Source organism: Mirounga angustirostris, unplaced genomic scaffold, assembly GCF_029215605.1.
Source record: "Mirounga angustirostris isolate CCGP_5_RB_7025 unplaced genomic scaffold, mMirAng1.0.hap1 SCAF_13, whole genome shotgun sequence".
NCBI lineage: Eukaryota > Metazoa > Chordata > Mammalia > Carnivora > Phocidae > Mirounga > Mirounga angustirostris.
In genome coordinates, this window is record NW_026991721.1 from 6,237,521 (window position 1) to 6,255,185 (window position 17,665).

Below are 17,665 nucleotides of genomic sequence, written 5' to 3' on the forward strand. Positions count from 1 at the left end.
GACACTTAACGACTGAGCCACCCAGGCGCCCCTATTTTGGTCTCTTTCATTTTACAAGTTTCAAAAATAGCAGTCAAAGAGAAGAAAAATACGCCTGTCTTTTGGAGTAGGACCCCAGGTTACTGAAAACCAGTTGATTTGGGTTTGAGCTGACATTCTGGACAGAAACTCCTCTTTTTTTTTTTTTTAATTTTTTTTAAAGATTTTATTCATTTATTTGAGAGAGAGAATGAGATAGAGAGAGCATGAGAAGAGGGAGGGTCAGAGGGACAAACAGGCTCCCCGCCGAGCAGGGAGCCCGATGTGGGACTCGATCCCGGGACTCCAGGATCATGACCCAAGCCGAAGGCAGTGGCTTAACCAACTGAGCCACCCAGGCGCCCCCAGAAACTCCTCTTTGGTGGAGATGTACATACAGCCTTGGGCCCGTGGTGTGCATTTATCAATTTGGCCAGCCTGTTTTTCTTTCTTTCTGTGGAAGCTGACTTCTAGGAGCTTTTTGCCTTCACATAACTGGGCCACAGCACTCCTTGCCCATGCTGATTCAGGGATGCGTCCAATTTTTGGCTGGACGCCTGATCCTCCTTACCCTTTCCAGATACACCCTGGCCACCTCAGCAATGACTTTCCTCGGGAGCTCCAGAGAATAGATGGCAGCGTGGGTGACATGAGAGAGGATGAAACTCGTGGAAAAGGCAGGGGCCAGCCACCTGGGGGAAGCTCTCGAAGGGGCCTTGGGTCCTGGGCCTAGATCTATGGAGGAGACACAAGACTGCGTGGTTTACTCTGGGTGGGGAGGCAGCTTACATTTCCCTGGGTGCCCTTCTTGGGCCCATTCACTTTCTGGGGATCATAAAGCTCCACCTCAAGTGAGGCCGAGTGAGGCAAAGCTCCTGTGGCTGGTCTGGGCCCTGGGCTAAGTGCCTGCAAGCCTCCATCCTCAGGGCACAGTAACCCTGGATGTTGGAGGTGTCCATAGGAGCTCAGGAATCATTCACTTAGCAATACTGAGTGGACATTTATGGTGTGGCCGGCACTGTTCCTGTAATTTTGGGCTGGCTGCTGGTGAAGCACGTGTCTGTGTCATATGGAGTGTCTATTCATAATTAATAATAATATTAGTACTAATGATGATTATAGCTGAATGTATTGAGCATTTACGATATTGGGGCCCTGTTTTAAGCATGGTACCGTATGATCTTATTCAATCCTTATGACAACCCTCTGAAGTCAGTAGTTTCTTTTTTTTTTTTTTAAAGATTTTATTTATTTATTTGACAGAGAGAGACACAGCGAGAGAGGGAACACAAGCAGGGGGAGGGGGAGAGGGAGAAGCAGGCTCCCCGCAGAGCAGGGAGCCCGATGTGGGACTCGATCCTGGGACTCCAGGATCATGACCTGAGCCGAAAGCAGTCGCTTAACCGACTGAGCCACCCAGGCGCCCCTCTTTTTTTTTTTTTAAGATTTTATTTATTTATGTGACAGAGAGAGACACAGCGAGAGAGGGAACACAAGCAGGGGGAGTGGGAGAGGGAGAAGCAGGTTCCCGCCGAGCAGGGAGCCTGATGCGGGGCTCCATCCCAGGACCCCGGGATCATGACCTGAGCTGAAGGCAGACGCTTAATGACTGAGCCACCCAGGCGCCCCAGAAGTCAGTAGGTTCTATTATTACCCCCCATTTGATCTGAGAAGACTGAGAGAGAGGGTAAGTGGCTTGCCGACTCCAAGATCTGCATCTGCGACCACCTGCCTCCCATAGCTTTGGTTCTAACAGAAGAACAAATAATAAACTTGTACACACTTACATAGAAATTATTGCAAGGATAGCAGTGGGGTTGGTAGGGGATGGATTTAGACCGTCAGGACTCGCACACAAGCAGAGCCCTGAGTGGTGAAGGGAGCAAGGGAAGAGCTAGGGGAAGGAAGAGAGCTCCGGGAGGTGGGACAGTGTGTGCCAAGACCCCGGGGCAGCAAGGAGCTTGGCTTGTTCTAGGATCAGGCACGAGGCCCCTGTGGCTGGGGCTTTGTAAGGAAAGGGGGGCAGGCTCCAGGTAAGCCTAGGGACATCTGCCAGAGTCCACAGGGATCTGAGGGCCGGGGCAGGAGCCTGGACTATATTTGGTGTTTGGAAGGGGGCACCAGTGTATGTTGAGTCAGGTGGAGATGTGATCTGATTCACATGTGAAGATGATGCTCCATGGGCTGAAGGGGATGAGTGAAAGGGAGGCTTGTGGAGTCTGTGTAGTCACTGGAGGAGGGCCCCTGGGCACCTGAAGCCAGGTGGTGGCTTGGGATGGAGAGGATCTGGAGACTGCTCAGGGAGCTGCTGTAGGTAGGAATCCCGGGTGGTAGATCTCATGTGGGTGGGGGGAAGGAGGTGTTCATGGATGAAATGCCACAGCTTGTGGGTCTTCTTCAAAATAACCCAGGTGCAGCAGGGAGAAGAGGGAGGTGTGTGTGCGTGACGTCAGAGTGGTCACGGTGGGTGATGGCTGCAGAGCTGGGCCTCATTGCACCCATCTCTCCACTTTTGTGATGCCTGAAATGTTACATAATAAAAAGTTAAGAAGGAGAAGGAGAGGATTGGCACGCAAATGTCTGGCGTAAGCAACGGGATGAATGGTGGCACTCTTTCCTGAGATGGAAAAGACACAGAGGGGCAGAGTTGGGTGCAGGTTGGAAGTCAAATGCTCTGTTTTGACCATGCTGTCCCAGGCTTCAATCAGAGAGTAAAGGCAGAGGCCTCTGGGATTTTTGGAACAAGGCTCTGTCCCCTTCCTCGACATCATTCTCCTTTTAAGAATTCTCCTGACTCGATGTTGGCTGTAACAGAGACTGAACACGTGAACATGAGACAGCAGGAGACCAGGAGATGGGAGCTGTCAAGAAGACACTGGGGTTCGTGATTCTCTTCTCTACCTGGTTGTGCAGGCCCAGTGATCCCCCATCGTGAAGTAGAAGTGGGTCCAGCGTTTATCAACTATCCATCGCACACAAAAAACCACCTCAAAACTTAGTATCATGAAACAACAAGGATTTCTTATTTCTCACCAACCTGTAGGTCAGCAATTTGGGCTGGGAGCAGCCTGGGGATTCTTCTGCTAGTTACACCCGGGGTCATTCCTGTGGCTATCTATGGTCATCTGTGATTTGATTGGGTCTGGCATATCCAAGATGGCCTCATTCTCATATCTGGAAGCAGATGCTAGCTAGCTCTTGACTAGGGACCGTAGTCTTCCTGCACACAACCTGTCATCTGTCAGGAGGCGAGGCTGAGTGTCTTCACAGCGTGGTGGTCTTGGGGCTCCACGACACTACAGGTAGAAGTTGCAAGGCCTCTCAAGACCCAACCTCTCCAGGTGCAAACATCACATCCACCACATTCTATTGGTCAAAGCAAGTCACAAGGCTGACCCAGATTTAAAGAGCAGGGAAATAGATTCCACCTCTTGAGGGGGAAGCTGTGAGGAATTTGTGGCCATATTTAAGCTATCATGGGTCAGAGGGCCCCAACAAATGACCTGAGCAGATTGTTCTGCCCAATTGGCCCACATCTGTCACGTCACCACCTTCTTCCCTCAAACCAGCATCATAAAAAGGTTGGTGTTCATTTTGCAGACCACTCTGTAGATGTCTATCAGTTAAGTACGGCATTTGGCTCAGTGGCTGATTGCATTTTTGAAGATAGTCACTAGGATACCTCCTCTCCAACATGCCAATCTTACAATGTGATGTTGACAAGCTTCCATTGAGAGGTGGGGTCTTATATTTCCTCCCCTAGAAACTGGGTGGATCTTCTTAATAACCTTTACCAATAGAAAGGGTAGAAGTGGCGTGCGTGACTTCTAAGGCTAGATCATAAAGGGCAATAACAGCTTTTACTCTCTTGATACACTTGTCCTTGGAAACAGCCACCATGTTACGAGGGAGCCCGAGCTGCATGGAGAAGCCCTCTTTGGGTGTCCCAGTCAATAGACCTAGTTAGGCCCTCAGCCATCAGCCGGCGCCAACTGCCCAACATATGAATTAATGAGCCTTCTGATGATTCCACCCTTGGCTTTAGAATCTTCCAGCAGAGGTTCTAGATGTCCCAGAGCAGAGATAAACCATCCCTGTTTGCTCTGCCTGAATTCTTGACCCACAGAAACCAGGAGAGATAATAATGATTATTGATGTTTTAAGCCACTAAGTTTTGGGGTAATTTGTTATGTAGTAGTAGATAATTAACATAGGATGTCAGTAGTAGAAACAAGAAAAAAAAAAAAACGGTAGCTTAAAACAAACTAGAAGTTTATTTCTCCTTCTTATTGAGAATCTGGAAGTAGGCAACCCAAGGATAATATGGAAGCTCCTATGGTGTCATTAGAAGCCCAGGGTCTTTTATCTTGTTGTTCTGCTAGCCTCAGCACATGAGCACAATTCTCAAGGTCACATCCTGATCCAACATTGCTGCTGGAGTTCCAACCATCACATTTGCATTCCAGGCTGAATGCAGGATGAAACAAGAGGACCGAACTAGCCTTCACCGATATTATTTCTATCTCAAGGAGCATTCTTAAAAATCCTTTCCAACACCTTCTGCTTATATCTCATATCCTAAAATTAAGTCACAGCATCACACTATATGTGCAAGGGAGGCTAGAAATGTTGCCTTTTAGCTGGGCTCATTGCCATCTGAAGTAAAACTGGGGTTCTGTTGTTGAGAAGGAGAGGATAGTGGATCACAGCTAGCAGGTAGTTCGTGACTGTGGTGTTAGAGCAGGAGAATGGAAGAAGGAAATCTTCTTCATGGGCAGGAGCTGGAGCCAGGAAACCTCCCCCCCACACACACACTCCTCCCCCACAATGTCCATGCAGCTTCCTTAAATGCTTGGGTACCATAGTTTTTTCAATTTGCTTCTGAACAAAGAACTGACTTCACTCCCAAAGAAGCGAGGCAGTGATGCCCAGGGAAAGCTTTGGTCTAACACCACCCTCCCCCCTTGGCCAGCAGGCAGCTGGACTTCACCTAAAATTCTAGCATGTGGCCCTGACCTTGTCACTTACCTGCTCAGCCACGTTCGTGGTTCTGGTTTGCCTCGGCTTACGGACAAATTCTGGGTTTGCTATGGAAGGCCTCAGCCAACTGTTTCACAGCTCTTTTCTTCTTCCTCCTCATCACACCTTGCTTCATGCCCTGCATCCAGGCCTTTGTGCGGGCAGTCCCACGGCCCAGAACACCCTCTGCCCCGTCTCTTCCCCAGGCGAATCCCACCTGTTCCCAGCACCTTCTAGAGCCACTAGTCCTTCTGGGGCCTTTGTGCAGGTGGGTGCAGCTCCATGCCGGGGCTTGAGGAGTGGCCCACAGGCTGGCTTCCACCCACACTTATCCTTCAGCCCGGTGCCCTGGCAGAGTGAACACCATGCATGGCCGTACATGGGAAGATGCCACTGCCAGGAGTGAGTGAGGCCCTTCGTTTGCCCTTGTTCTCGGTCTTCAGATCTCATGGGCTGATGTGGGGCTGGCTGTTTCCCACCCTGTATCCTCTGACATGCTCAACGCCCACTCCCCCAAACACCAGTAGCCATCGGGGGCACTGAACTTGCACCACAGACCATAGCTCTTTCCTTCCACTTTGGTCTCTTAGTCCTCAGCCTGCCCAGCTGTGGAATTAAAACCCCCACCGGGCTGGAAGACGGACCACTTGGAAAATGTGTTAGAAGTGACCCAGATACCAGTTGGTTGGAATCAGCTGCTCAGAGCAATTCAAACCTGAGTATCAGGCCCTCAGCTGGACAAGGGGGTTCCCTTTCAGCCTACCCTGTTCCTGGGAACACTGGAGCCCAACCCGGCATCCCCTTCCAGAACTGAGCATTGAATCGCTGACCCCGGGTGACCCACTGTTCTTGTAGTGGCCTTGGACCCACCACTTAGGAATGCAACGTGAGAAGACCTTCCATTTCATACCTTTTATTTTATCTGCATCTTCTCTGCTTCCTCCCTCCCCCACTGGCCCCTGAGAGGTGGTGGAAACCCCAGTTGGAAAGGGACTATTCTCTCCTCCCTGGAGGAGGGATGGTGTCCCCTAGGCCAGGCCCCACCAATGGGAGAAGCAGGGGCCTCCATGGCAGAGCGGGTGCATCGTCCAAGAGGCTGTGGCCAAGGCCGAGGTCCCTCGGATGCCCTGTGGCCCTGGGCCCCGTGGGTCATCAGGAAGGTGAAGAGCAGAGAAGTCTGGGGGAGCAATGAGAGGGCAAAGCCTGGGTGTGTGTGCGTGGCTGATAGAGGCGGAGGTGGACTTTGGGGGGACAGGAGCAGAGACAAGGAGATGCAGGATCAAGGCAGGGCCCTGAAAAGGAACCCCAGGTCATCGGGGAGCTGGATGTGGGAGAGGGTACACCAGGGAAAATCAGGGGGCCCCGGGGGACAAGCCTTTGCTCCAAGAACCGGGCTCCCAGTACAGGGGCTGTGCCACAGAGTCTGATCGGGGACGACCCTGAGCAGAGACCAGAGGGCGGGCAGGGAGGGGCCGGTCAGGGAGGAGGATGGGGACCTGGGGCTGGTAGTGGGGCCAAGGCTGTGGAGCCGCCACATCCAGCTCCTCAGCTTCGTGGAGGCCAGCCCGACCAACCGGGCATGGCCCCAAACCACCAATTTGTGCTTCTGGGTTGCTCGAGGGCTCCCAATGTGGCCTCGGCCGTGCAGGGAAGAGCCCAGAGGCAGCCCTCGGCTGCATGCAACAGCTGTCCCCAGGACTCCTCCCCCATCCCAGGCTCTCTGGAAACATCCCCCCCACCCCCCCCCCCGACCCCGCCCAACCTGAGAGGGCCCTAAGCTGGATCACCAGCCGCTGCACAGGGTGGAACGTGGTGGTGGTGGTGAGGGGAGTCATGCTGGGACGGTTCACAGACTCCACTTCAGTGGGGGTGTCCATTCACCCCCAAAATGACCCTGGGTCACTGCGCTACATTCTGTTCAAGGACTCTACCCCACCCCCACCCCTCGTGTGCTGGTCTGTTTTCGCCTTCCTGTCTCGGACCGCAGCTACTCAGGCATCGGAGCCCATGGCGGGATGGTGGGGAGGAGGCCACTCCAGGGACCACGGGGGTCTCAGAGTGCACCCTGCCCGTCCCCCTGGCAGCCGCTATCACCATGGACAATGAGCACCGGGAAGTAAAGGGCGTCCTCGTAGCATGGTGGGCTTTCCAGGGGCTCTGTGTCCTCCCCACGGCGCCCCAGCGGCCCCCCGCTCAGGCTTCGGAAGACCCCCGGCGTGGCCCGGCCCCCAGCTCCCAGGGAGAGGCGGCTGCGGCTGAAAGGCAGGCGGGGCCCGCTGGGCCGGGCGGGGGGCAGCGAGCTGCTGCTGAGGGAGCGACGGCAGCGCGGGCAGCCCCGGAGGAAGGCGCCAGAGCCGGCGCCCATGACCACAGCCTCCGAGTAGCTGGGCACCAGCTGCCGGTTGGAGCAGATGTGCCACTCCAGCTCGGTGAAGTCCACCGTGGCCACGCGGGAGAGCGGGGGCCCGCTGGGCACGGCCCCGGGGGGCGGCGAGCTGGCGCCGAAGAGCTTCTCCACCTGGTAGTGCACGTGGGCCGTGCCGTAGGCGGCCACGACACGCAGTGGCCAGGACAGCGTGGCCGCCGACACCAGCCAGAAGACCCAGGCGCGCGCGTACCAGGGCGGGCTGCGGGGGTCCGCGAACACCATGAGGGACTCGCGGAAGTCCACGTCCTTCAGGTGCATGCCCTCGCGGGCCTCCAGGTAGTCGTCCAGGCCCTCGTTGGCACTGAAGAAGCGGGCCCTCTGGGTGAGGTACGAGGCCTCGGCCTCGGCGCTGCCGAAGCTGAAGCACTTGGTGAAGCGCAGCCGCGTGGCCGCGTGGTCAGCCAGGCCCACGAGCTCCTTGGAGACATCGCGGACGCCGTGGGCGGAGTAGTCAAACTCGCCACGAGCCGTGCGGCTGTCGGCCCTCTCGTGGTAGACCTGCGTGGTGGTGTAGGCGTCCCCGTTCCGGTAGCGGGTGATCTGGCGGGTGCGGCGCACGTAGTGGTAGCTGGTGGCCTTCCACCAGACACAGGGCGGCGCCTGCTGCAGCCGGTGGATCAGGGCAAGCACGGTGTTGGCGTCTGTGCGCGGCGCCTGGCACGCCCGCACGTGGCAGTGCCAGCACTCGGCCAGGTAGAGGAGGTAGAGGAGGGAGACAAAGGCCAGCGGGATGTATAGGTAGCCATCGGAGCAGGGGCTGGCTGGGTAGGTGGGTGGTGGGCCCCCGGCCCCGCGGGCCAGGGCTGCCTCAGGCCCCAGGACCAGCCGTGGCACCGTGGCCAGGCGACACCAGGCCACCACGGCGCCGCAGGCATGGATGAGCAGCGTGAGGAGCAGGCACTTCCAGTGCGACTCTCGGCACAGGGAGCTTCCCAGGGACTGTTTCAAGGGCCGCTGCTGCAGGGTGGGCAGAGAGGGGGAGAGGCGGGGGTCAGGACAGGCCATCGGTTGGCCCTGCCCCTCTGCCTAAGCCCTTGGGAGGAGCTGGGGCTCTGCTCCCCACTCCACAGAGGAGGAAACTGAGGCTCTGAGGGATTGAGCATCTTGCTCCAGACCTCACCCTTCTGGCTCTCACAGTAGAGCTGCAGGATTCAAACTGGGGCCTCTCTGCCCCCGCCCCCGAGCCTGTCCCAGTAGAGGTGCCCCATCATCTCTCAGTCAAGGGCACCTAGGACGAAACAGACCCATCTCTGCCAAGAGAAGGAAGGGCCCCCTGAGGGGCCATTTAGAAAACTGATCTCTGGTCCCAACTCTGCCCCTAATTTGCTGTGTGGTCTTGGCCATATTCCTGCCCTCTCTGGGCCTTGCTTCCTGGACCTGCTGGACCTGTTGGCACGGGGTCCTAAGGGTGAAGAGCATGGGCTCCAAGGATTCAGCGCTGGCTCCACCACTTACTGGATGACTTGGACAGGTCCCTCATCCTCTCTGGACCTCAGTCTCCTCATCTGTAAACTGGGGCTTTTGCGAGGTTTCAACAAGATCTTGTGTGTGGCCTTCTCAGCATGGGGTCTGGCCATAGCAATAAATATTATTCCTGTTACCCTGAGACTCCCTCGGGTCCCTTGGTTCCACTTAGAGACTTGGGAGAAGCTTTTAAGAGAAGAGGAAGAGCTGGGAACGGAGGAGGTGTGAGTCTGGGGGGGGGGCAGATGGAGCGTCGTCCTCCACTCCCCATCTGTGCTGCGAGGGAGGGGGTGGGACACAGCTGCTGGGCAGCAGGGCCACTCCTTGGCCGGGAGGGTTTGGCCTATTCCTCCTGGGCAGGGCTCCCAGCCTGGCCCCCACCTCACCTCTAGGGTGCCTATGGAGAGAGAAGTGGGGGACGGGGGAGGGAGCGGAGAAAAGAAGGAGAAGGAAGAAAGAGGGGGCCTGCTGAAACAGCAGAGGTGGAGGTAAGGGCCACCTCTCCAACCCTGGCAACACCAGGTCTTGAGAGATCCAAGAGGAGAGGAAATGCCCCCAGCCCAGCCCAGGACAGCCTGCCCTCCCCCGCAGTCACCCACCACACGGACACATCATCACCATGACCTGCAGGGCCAGTCAGATGCACACGCCCACACGTCCACCCCCTACCCCATGTTTATCACAGACCCACCAACCACAGATGTGCACGCGGCCTGCTCATCCCAGACCCCGGGCCCTCACCAGCGCCCAAGGCACAACCCCTCACAACCATCACAGGGTGCTCAGGTGCACGCACTCACCCACCCGCACACACCTCACACAGACCCACCCAGCACAGGACACACACATGCATATGCCGGTTACACATTCACTGAAGCCCAGGTCCACACCAGACCCTCACCTGACCACAGTGCACATCCCCCAACCCCGCCCCTACTGCAACCTGAAATCACACCCCAGAGTCGACAGGAGAGACCCACCCACGACAGAACACGTTCACGCATCACATCAGCCAAGCCAAGCAGCCACCAGACCGTCACCTGACTCTAGCTCACCCGAGATGTGGGGAGCACGGACTAGCACTCACACACCCACAAGCACACTACATCCATCCAAACCCGTACACAGACCCACTCACCACCTATCACCCCAACACCCCACACAGGGCCCCACACCTCCGCAGATCCTTTTCTTGGCTAGGGCTGAGGAGAGGCCAGTCTGGGGGTCCCAGCCAGCAGGATGGGCCCTCGGGCCTCACCGCGGGGAGAGGGAGAGGGGTACCAGATGCCGCCTCCTTTCCTCTTTCCCCTCCTCCCTCCGCTCCCTCCCCCGAGTCCCGACTACTGCTACTGCATTGCAGGCGCCGCCCGGGCACCTCGTGAGCCGCTGGGCTGGGCTGGGCGGGGGGCCTGACCCCCGGGGCCTCGGGGGTGAGGGGCAGCGCTGCGGAATGAGCGCGCGCAGGGGCCAGGCGCTGACGTCACAGGAGGGCGAGGAGGGATGAAGGGGCTCCCGGGGCGGGAGTCGCCCCCTCCTCCCTTCCCAGCCCCCCCACCTCGACCCCCCACGCGAGCCCCTCGGCTCGCCAGACGCCGGCTACCCTAATGACGTCATTGGCAACTGGGGTTTTGAGACTTCCCCCCCTCAGCGCCTGTCCCGGGGTTTGCCCCTTCCGTCGTCCCCCTCATCCCCGCTCCAGCCTTGGCTCCGGGCCCCTGACACACAGCGCCGGTACCTCCTCCCGCAGCGGCTCGCCGTCCGGGATGAACGCGGGCACCTCCCCGCTGTCGCCTCCGCCGCCCTCGGGCATGGTGTCCTGGCTGCTTGGGCGGCCCGAGCCCGGGCCCGGGGCATGATAGGGGGCAGCGCAGAGGGCTGCGGCGCGGCCCCGAGGGCGTCCGCTCGGCTCGGCGGCCGCGCAGGGAGTGCGCCGAGCTCGAGCCCGAGCGCGGCGGAGGCGGCGGCGGCGGCGGCGGCGGCGGCGGCGGCGGCGGCGGCGTTGGCGGCCACGGTGCCCGGCGCCCCGCCCTCCGCTGACCCCGCCCCCGCGGCACCCGCGGCGCCGCCGGCAGCGCCTGGTACCGCGGGCGCTACCCCCGCCCCCGAGAACCCCAGGCTGGCGGACCCAAGCTTGGGTTCCCCTCCCGCCGCGCTTGCGCTTGCGACCTTGGCCGAGTCCTTGTTCTTGGGGCCTGTTTCTCCTGCTGTAAAAAGATGGGGGACGGATCTCAAAGGTGGGTAATGCTCCCGGCGTCCTGTCTCTGCGGAGTAGGCCCAGGCCTAAGCCCACCCAGACCCCACCCTGGAAGCCTTGCTTGTAGGGGAAAAAGCAGTTACAACCCAGAAAGGTGTGATACGCCTCATTCGCTGGACAGAGGTGCTGGGCTTCACTTAAGAGCCCAGGCAGGTTGGGGGCCAGGACACCCAGGGTCCTAGGCTTCGTGACCTTGGGCCTGCACTCTCCACCCCAACCTCAGTTTTCCCACCTGAGAAACGGGAATAGAAAGGTGCACAAGCATTCATCATGAGGTACAGGGGAGTGGGATCTGTCCTTCATGGGAGGATGCCCTCCCAAGGACTGGTGGCCGCACTGCTGCTCCCTGGCCCTCAGGAGCCTCAGACCTTCACACCTGCCCCTGGGTCTGGGCTAGCCCTCAAAGTAGACAATTAGTTGGTGGGACATAGGGAGCTGCAATGCTAGGTGAGTTTTGGGTTGCTTTGCCGCTTTTTTCCCCCCCAAAGAGAAACTCAAAAAACATTCAGTTCAATATCCCTACCCATTTAAAAATGAGGTGATTGAAGTGATAGAGTAAAGGAGTGACCCAGGGCTTCATCCGTTTATTTATTATTTATTTATTGGACACAGATGTTTATTGGGTATCTTCTATATCCAAGTATTGTGTTGGCACTGTGAAGACAAGGGTAGGAGTGGAGAATGACATTGGCCCGGTCCTAATAGAATTTATATTCAGGGCAAACTGGTGTACCCAGAAGGAGCCTGGAACCCAGCTTCTGGCCTCAATCCCCAGCCAGGTCAGTCCTCTGTTCCCTTTGTCTCTCTGAGAGGCACAAGTTAAACTGATTCTTAAAGAATAACTAGGCTTTGGACAAATGGATATGAGGGGGAAGAGCATCCCAGGTGGAGGGGATTTCTGAGCAAAGGCACGATTAGATCACGTGGGCTGTGTTTAGAAAGTAGGAAAGTCACCTGGTGTAACTGGACACTGCGTAGCTAGAGGCAGGTTGCAGAGGACCTGATTTTGCTCCCTAGAAAGTGGTGGCTGAAGGTGTGTGAGAGAGGAGGCCCCTGAAGACTACTATCCCTGAGGAGGGTGAGAGTGGTCACAAACTGGGCAGAGAGAAAGGAACACCCCCGGCCTCAGGAGTGAGGCTTTAAGGCGGGGGCATGTCTCACTTTAAGATGGACTGCAGGGCCAGCAGTGACTCAGGAGTTTCAAATGCAACTTCAGGAGGTGGATCAGCACACCTCCACCCCCAAATCGGTTGGACCACGGGAGAGTTGAGGGGCCAGGCCTGGTGCAGGATCCTGTCCCGACTATACCACCCACTCTCTGGGACTCAAATCTTCTGGAGTTTTCAATATGTGTAATGGGTATGTGTGTGTGTGTGTGTGTTTCTGTCTGTGTCGAGAGAGAGAGTGTGTGTGTGTGTCTTTCTGTCTGTCTCAAGAGTGTGTGTGTGTGTGTCTTTCGGTCTGTCTCAAGAGGCCAGACCCTCCTCCCAGCAGCAGGCCCCCTCGTTCTGCAGGATAGCGGAGGTGGCTGTAGGGCATTTCAGCACCGGGCAACGGACAGCACCCGCGCCGGAAGGAAGGGTGGGAGGCGGGAGGAGGAGTCAGCTTCCGGGGCTCGCTGGGCCGCGCTGTCACTGCCCCGCCCGGCCTCCTCCGAACACCTCGGCCGCTGCCCGGGCTCCGTGCCAGGACTGGCGGGGTGGGTTAGTATGGAGGACGGGAGAGGAAAGCTAGCATTGAGAGGGAGGAGCAGGAGACCCAAGGGGCGGGACTTGGTAGAGCCCACGGACCCACTCCCTCCTGGGGTACGTCCCCCGAGTGAAACTCCGTTCCCGTACTCCCTCCTCCGCCAGGTCTCCACCTGGTGTAGTCGTGGCACGACGAGCGTCAAGTGCCCCACTGCGCAGGCGCGGAAGTAATTCTCACCCTCCTCCTACCTTAACCCATCTATTGGCTGCTCTGGCCCCGAACTAACAAACCCAGCATCCAATCCGAGAGCGCCTCGGATTGCTCCGCCTATCCCCCCTCCCGGAAGTTGATTACTGCCGAATCTAATTCGGGGAGGCCGCGCCAGCAACCAATTGGGAGAGAGGAGGGGTGAGCTAGCGCCGCCGACAAGCCAATGGCAGGCGACGGAGGATAACGCTGAGGACATGGCGGCTGTGGTCGAAGAGCTCGCGGACGTGTCGGGCTGCTCCATAACCCGGGTCGGTGCCCAAGAAGCTGAGCAGCTGCCTTATTAGTATTCGTACCCACGAGGCGGCGCAGCGGGCCCTCGGGGAGCGCCAGCTTCGCGGCCATGGCTTATCACTCGGGCTACGGAGCCCACGGTGCGTGGGGCGAGGGGCGGGCGGGACGCGCGGCCGACCGGCCGGAGAAGGGTCGGCGGCGCTGCCCGCTCACCCTGAGGGAGAGGGGCAGCCGTGACCGCTCCCCAGGGCGGCGGGTGTCTTTCGGGTTTCTGCCCTGCGTGACTCCACAACGCGTCCTGGACTTCGCCCCCTCGGCCCAACCCTGAGATCGGGCGGTGACAGCATAGCTGGGATTCCCATGCCAGACCCGGGCACGAACGGGGTCTGCCTTCAGAACTTCCTTAACCTGTCATAACCCTGGTAGGGGCCCTCACCACAGCCCAGGGCCTTTGGGTACCCAGCTGTCGCCTTTCCCATCCTCGTTCATGCGGGATGCCCTCCCAGTTAGTTATCTTCACCTAGGAAACTTCTACTCACTCTTCCAAGGCTCCGTTCAGAGATCACTTCCCTCGACAGGGCCCCCAGAAACCCCCAGGGGGGCAGCCAGTTCCAGGCGCTGCCTCAGCTCTTTCTTTGCCGACATTTAGCACCTCTGGAAAAGGATCCCTCATCAAAGTTCTTTCTGGGTTACCTACCCCTATCCAGCCCGGGTTTCACTAACTGATTGGTGGCCCCAGGACCCATACAAGGGCTGCCCAGCCTGGGGAAAGGGGTGGTGGTTTGGGCTCATGTTTGATATTCCTGTCACCTACTCTAGTACCTACAAACCCACAGGCTCCAAGCACAGGGCCCGGGCAGCTCCAGATCCCCCTCCCCTCTTCGATGACACAAGTGGTGCTTACTCCAGCCAGCCAGGGGGATACCCAGCCCCAGGAGCCGATGTGGCCTTCAGTGTCAACCACTTGCTTGGGGACCCAGTGGCCAGCGTGGCTATGGCCTATGGCAGCTCCATCGCATCCCACGGGAAGGACATGGTGCACAAGGAGGTGTGGCCCACCCCCAGGGCAAGGGTGGCAAGATTTCTGGCCAGGGATGGGGCATCACGGGATCCCACCTAATTCTCACAGCAGCCCTCAGGGAAGGAGCACACAGAGGAGCACCCTGAGGTTTGGTGTGCAGCTTGTCCACAGCCTCCTCTCTCCTCTCCCAGCTGCACCGTTTTGTGTCTATGAACAAACTCAAGTATTTTTTTGCTGTGGACACGGCCTATGTGGCCAAGAAGCTGGGGCTACTGGTCTTCCCCTACACACACCAGGTGAGCTGGCGGGGCCCTGTGTGCCTCCCTCGTCCCATCCCAGAGTTTGGACCCCAGACCTCAACCCCCTTCTTTCTTTTCATTGTCTCTTTTTCTCCTGACCTGGCTGCTGCCACCGCCAGAACTGGGAGGTACAGCCCAGCCGCGATGTGCCTGTGCCGCCGCGGCAAGATCTCAACGCCCCTGACCTCTATATCCCCAGTGAGTCTTTGACCTGGGCTGTGGGGCGGGGGGGACTTGTGCCTGGAGGTACCAACGAGGAGAGAGAGGCTCGTGCATTGATTGAGCATCTGCCCTTGGTGCTTTTGTGTGTGCTGGTTGCTAGACACCCAGTAGACGGAGCAGGGGGACCGGTAAGGAGCTTCCTGGGTGGGCCCTCAGGGTACTCCCTTTGAGATCTTCTTGCCTCTTAACTGGGACCATGTCCTTCCCCTGGAGCCCAGGGTTTAGACCTGGTCCTGCAACTTCCGGTAATGGGACCTCAGGCTGGCTACTTTTACTCTTGTGTAAACCAGGAATGACAACAGTCTCTACCATAAAGGATCGCTGTGGAGATTCAGTGAGGTGATGTGCACCCAGCAGGAAGCACGCTGTAAATAATAGTTACTGCCAGAGCGATTACTCGTCCCCCGAGTCCTGCGCCGACATTTCCTCCTCTGAGGAAGTGGTCGCTCCCTTCTGCGTTCCCGTAACTGCCCATCCACATGGCATGGGGTCGGCTGCCGTCCTTGGAGTGCATCTCACTCCTCTCTGTCCTGGGGCCTGCGCAAGGCGAAGCCCACGGTGGACACCCTGGAGGAGGGGCGAGTGTGCCCGGGCGGCCCTCAGACGGGTTGCCAGGGCAGCCAGTCAGCCCACTTGCTCCGGGAGGGCCACCGGTTCTGTCCTTCATTACGTTTGCTCTCAGAGCCACCTTGTAAAGCAGGAACTGCCGTCCCCATTTTAGGTGTCGAAGCCAAGGCTCAGAGAGACGACTGTCTTTGAAGGCACATAGCTTATGTGTAGGTGGTAGAGCTGGTTTCCTGACCAGACCCCATGCTCTCTGGTGGGCACATCCGTTCTGGTGCGTCAAGGGGGCAGAGAACAGGGCCGAGGAGGTAAAGTTGGTGTGAAAGCCCAGCTCCCCGTGGCTCTGAGCTTTTGTGTAAACAGCAGAGGTAAACCAGGAGCCCTCTCCGTTGGTGGGATGGCCAGCGCCCAAGCCAGCGCCCGTGGCCAGACTGCAAATTACTGGCTGAGGTGACGTCATCCCCATGGGCCGGACTTCCGGGGGAGCCTGGGTTGTCTTGAAGCCTGTATTTTAGTCCTGTAGTGTTGTGGGAGGTCAGTTCGGCCCCTGCCTGTTGGTCTAGGATTAGCAATAGCCTTGGCCCCTGATATGTTGTGAGCCACAGCAGGAAAATTTGGTGTGTCCTAGCACAGGGACAGGGAAGGAGGTGGCTCGGTGGTCCCGGGGGTCAGGTAGCATTTCACGGGGAGAGAGGGCTGAGCAGGGACAGGCATCCCAAGCAGGGTATTAGGAGCTGACTGGGGAGGTTGGCATGTGGAGATATGCAGGGAAGGAAGTATGGGGAGAAGGTAGGGAGTGTAAATGGCCTCAAATACCTAGCCAGGGGGCTCTGATTGAGGAAACCAGGCTGATGGCATCTTTCTGGTTCTTGGCAGCAATGGCCTTCATCACCTATGTGCTGTTGGCTGGGATGGCACTGGGCATTCAGAAAAGGTTAGTATCAACGCCCTCCCCCATTCCCGCCAGCTCCCCCTCCTGACTGCTCTCCTCACCTCCCTAGGGGACCTGTGGCAGGTCCCAAGCCCAGGCCATGTCCTCAGTCTCCCACCTGCCACAGGATGGCTGGTTTCTGAATGCTCCCCCTCCCCCTGTGGCCATAGGTTCTCCCCAGAGGTGCTGGGCCTGTGTGCAAGCACAGCGCTGGTGTGGGTCGTGATGGAGGTGCTGGCCCTGCTCCTGGGCGCCTATCTGGCCACCGTGCGCAGTGACCTGAGCATCTTCCACCTGCTAGCCTACAGCGGCTACAAATATGTGGGGTGAGTACCGATGGGCCAGGCCAGAGGCAGGCCTGGGAGAGGGGCCTGCCGCCATGGGTTCCTAGCCGGTGTAGCTGTGGTCTTGAATTATGACCCTGGGCACCCCTCTGCCCCTCTCAGGGCCCTAGCACTTCTCTGTTAGAGGAACCGGCTGTTCTTAGCATTCTCCTCAGGAACGTGTACTGTTGTTCAGGTCAGGAATGTGTGGAGAGTCATTCTGGGAACACAGGGGAGAAGGGCCTTGTGCTGGGTTAGTAAAGGGGGTCTCAGATCCACGTCCTAGGACTGAGTCCTAGGTCTTCCAGATTCATTTTGAGTCTAGGACTCTGTGGAGACAGATTGGACATAAAGGGCCCCAGTGGTGGTGGGTGGGGCCTAGGCTGGGTGGTGGGGCCAGTTTGAGGCCCGGACCCTTGGGAGATCACCAGCCTTCTCTTTCTGCGCTCCCCCTCACCCCCACCTGCACCACACCCCCTGCAGGATGATCCTCAGCGTGCTCACAGGGCTGCTCTTCGGCAGTGATGGCTACTACGTGGCGCTGGCCTGGACTTCGTCTTCGCTCATGTACTTCATTGTGAGTCGGGCTGCCCCTTGTGCCTCTCCCCCTGGGGTAGGAGCTGGGGATGAGCCTCTCCCTCCCGGCCCAGCTCCAGCTCTGTCCTTTCTTCCAGGTGCGCTCTTTGCGAACAGCAGCCCTGGGCCCTGACAACATGGGGGGCCCAGCTCCCCGGCAGCGTCTCCAGCTCTACCTGACCCTGGGAGCTGCAGCCTTCCAGCCCCTCATCATATACTGGCTGACCTTCCACCTGGTCCGGTGACCCCTGACCCCCACTGGCACTGATTTTGCCATACATTGAAGATTTGATTTCCTTGATTGTATTTGACCCTTGTTCCTGGGGCGTGGGGTGGGGGTCTCTCCATTGCCCAGG

General features: G+C 58.1%; 2 protein-coding genes across 3 annotated transcripts; one reads left to right on the forward strand and one right to left on the reverse strand.

The window, feature by feature from the left end:
- Window positions 1-4,314: 4,314 nt before the first annotated feature.
- TMEM151A (transmembrane protein 151A) lies at window positions 4,315-10,923 on the reverse strand. The gene is made up of 2 exons (XM_045892545.2): window positions 10,665-10,923; window positions 4,315-8,422 (listed from the first exon to the last, which is right to left on the reverse strand). The coding sequence occupies exons 1-2, from the start codon at window positions 10,737-10,739 to the stop codon at window positions 7,091-7,093; spliced, it is 1,407 nt and encodes a 468-aa protein (XP_045748501.1). The 5' UTR covers window positions 10,740-10,923; the 3' UTR covers window positions 4,315-7,090.
- Window positions 10,924-13,241: 2,318 nt separating this feature from the next.
- Window positions 13,242-17,615, forward strand: YIF1A (Yip1 interacting factor homolog A, membrane trafficking protein). Of its 2 annotated transcripts, none has more exons than XM_064576148.1 (8): window positions 13,242-13,513; window positions 14,210-14,421; window positions 14,586-14,690; window positions 14,813-14,891; window positions 16,356-16,413; window positions 16,581-16,736; window positions 17,217-17,310; window positions 17,384-17,615. In XM_064576148.1, the coding sequence occupies exons 1-8, from the start codon at window positions 13,483-13,485 to the stop codon at window positions 17,552-17,554; spliced, it is 906 nt and encodes a 301-aa protein (XP_064432218.1). In that variant the 5' UTR covers window positions 13,242-13,482; the 3' UTR covers window positions 17,555-17,615. The 2 variants fall into 2 exon arrangements, with proteins under 2 accessions (XP_064432218.1, XP_045749182.1); XM_045893226.2 differs by having other exon boundaries at window positions 17,408-17,615.
- Window positions 17,616-17,665: the final 50 nt, after the last annotated feature.

Bases quoted from the DNA above. Each gene is read 5' to 3' on its own strand.
- YIF1A (XM_064576148.1), top strand. From the start codon at position 13,483: ATGGCTTATCACTCGGGCTACGGAGCCCACG. The intron at 13,514-14,209 runs GTGCGTGGGGCG...ACAAACCCACAG, and splicing joins CTCGGGCTACGGAGCCCACG to GCTCCAAGCACAGGGCCCGG. The intron at 14,691-14,812 runs GTGAGCTGGCGG...TGCCACCGCCAG, and splicing joins TCTTCCCCTACACACACCAG to AACTGGGAGGTACAGCCCAG.
- TMEM151A (XM_045892545.2), bottom strand. From the start codon at position 10,739: ATGCCCGAGGGCGGCGGAGGCGACAGCGGGGAGGTGCCCGCGTTCATC. The intron at 8,423-10,664 runs GTACCGGCGCTG...CCCACCCTGCAG, and splicing joins GCGAGCCGCTGCGGGAGGAG to CAGCGGCCCTTGAAACAGTC.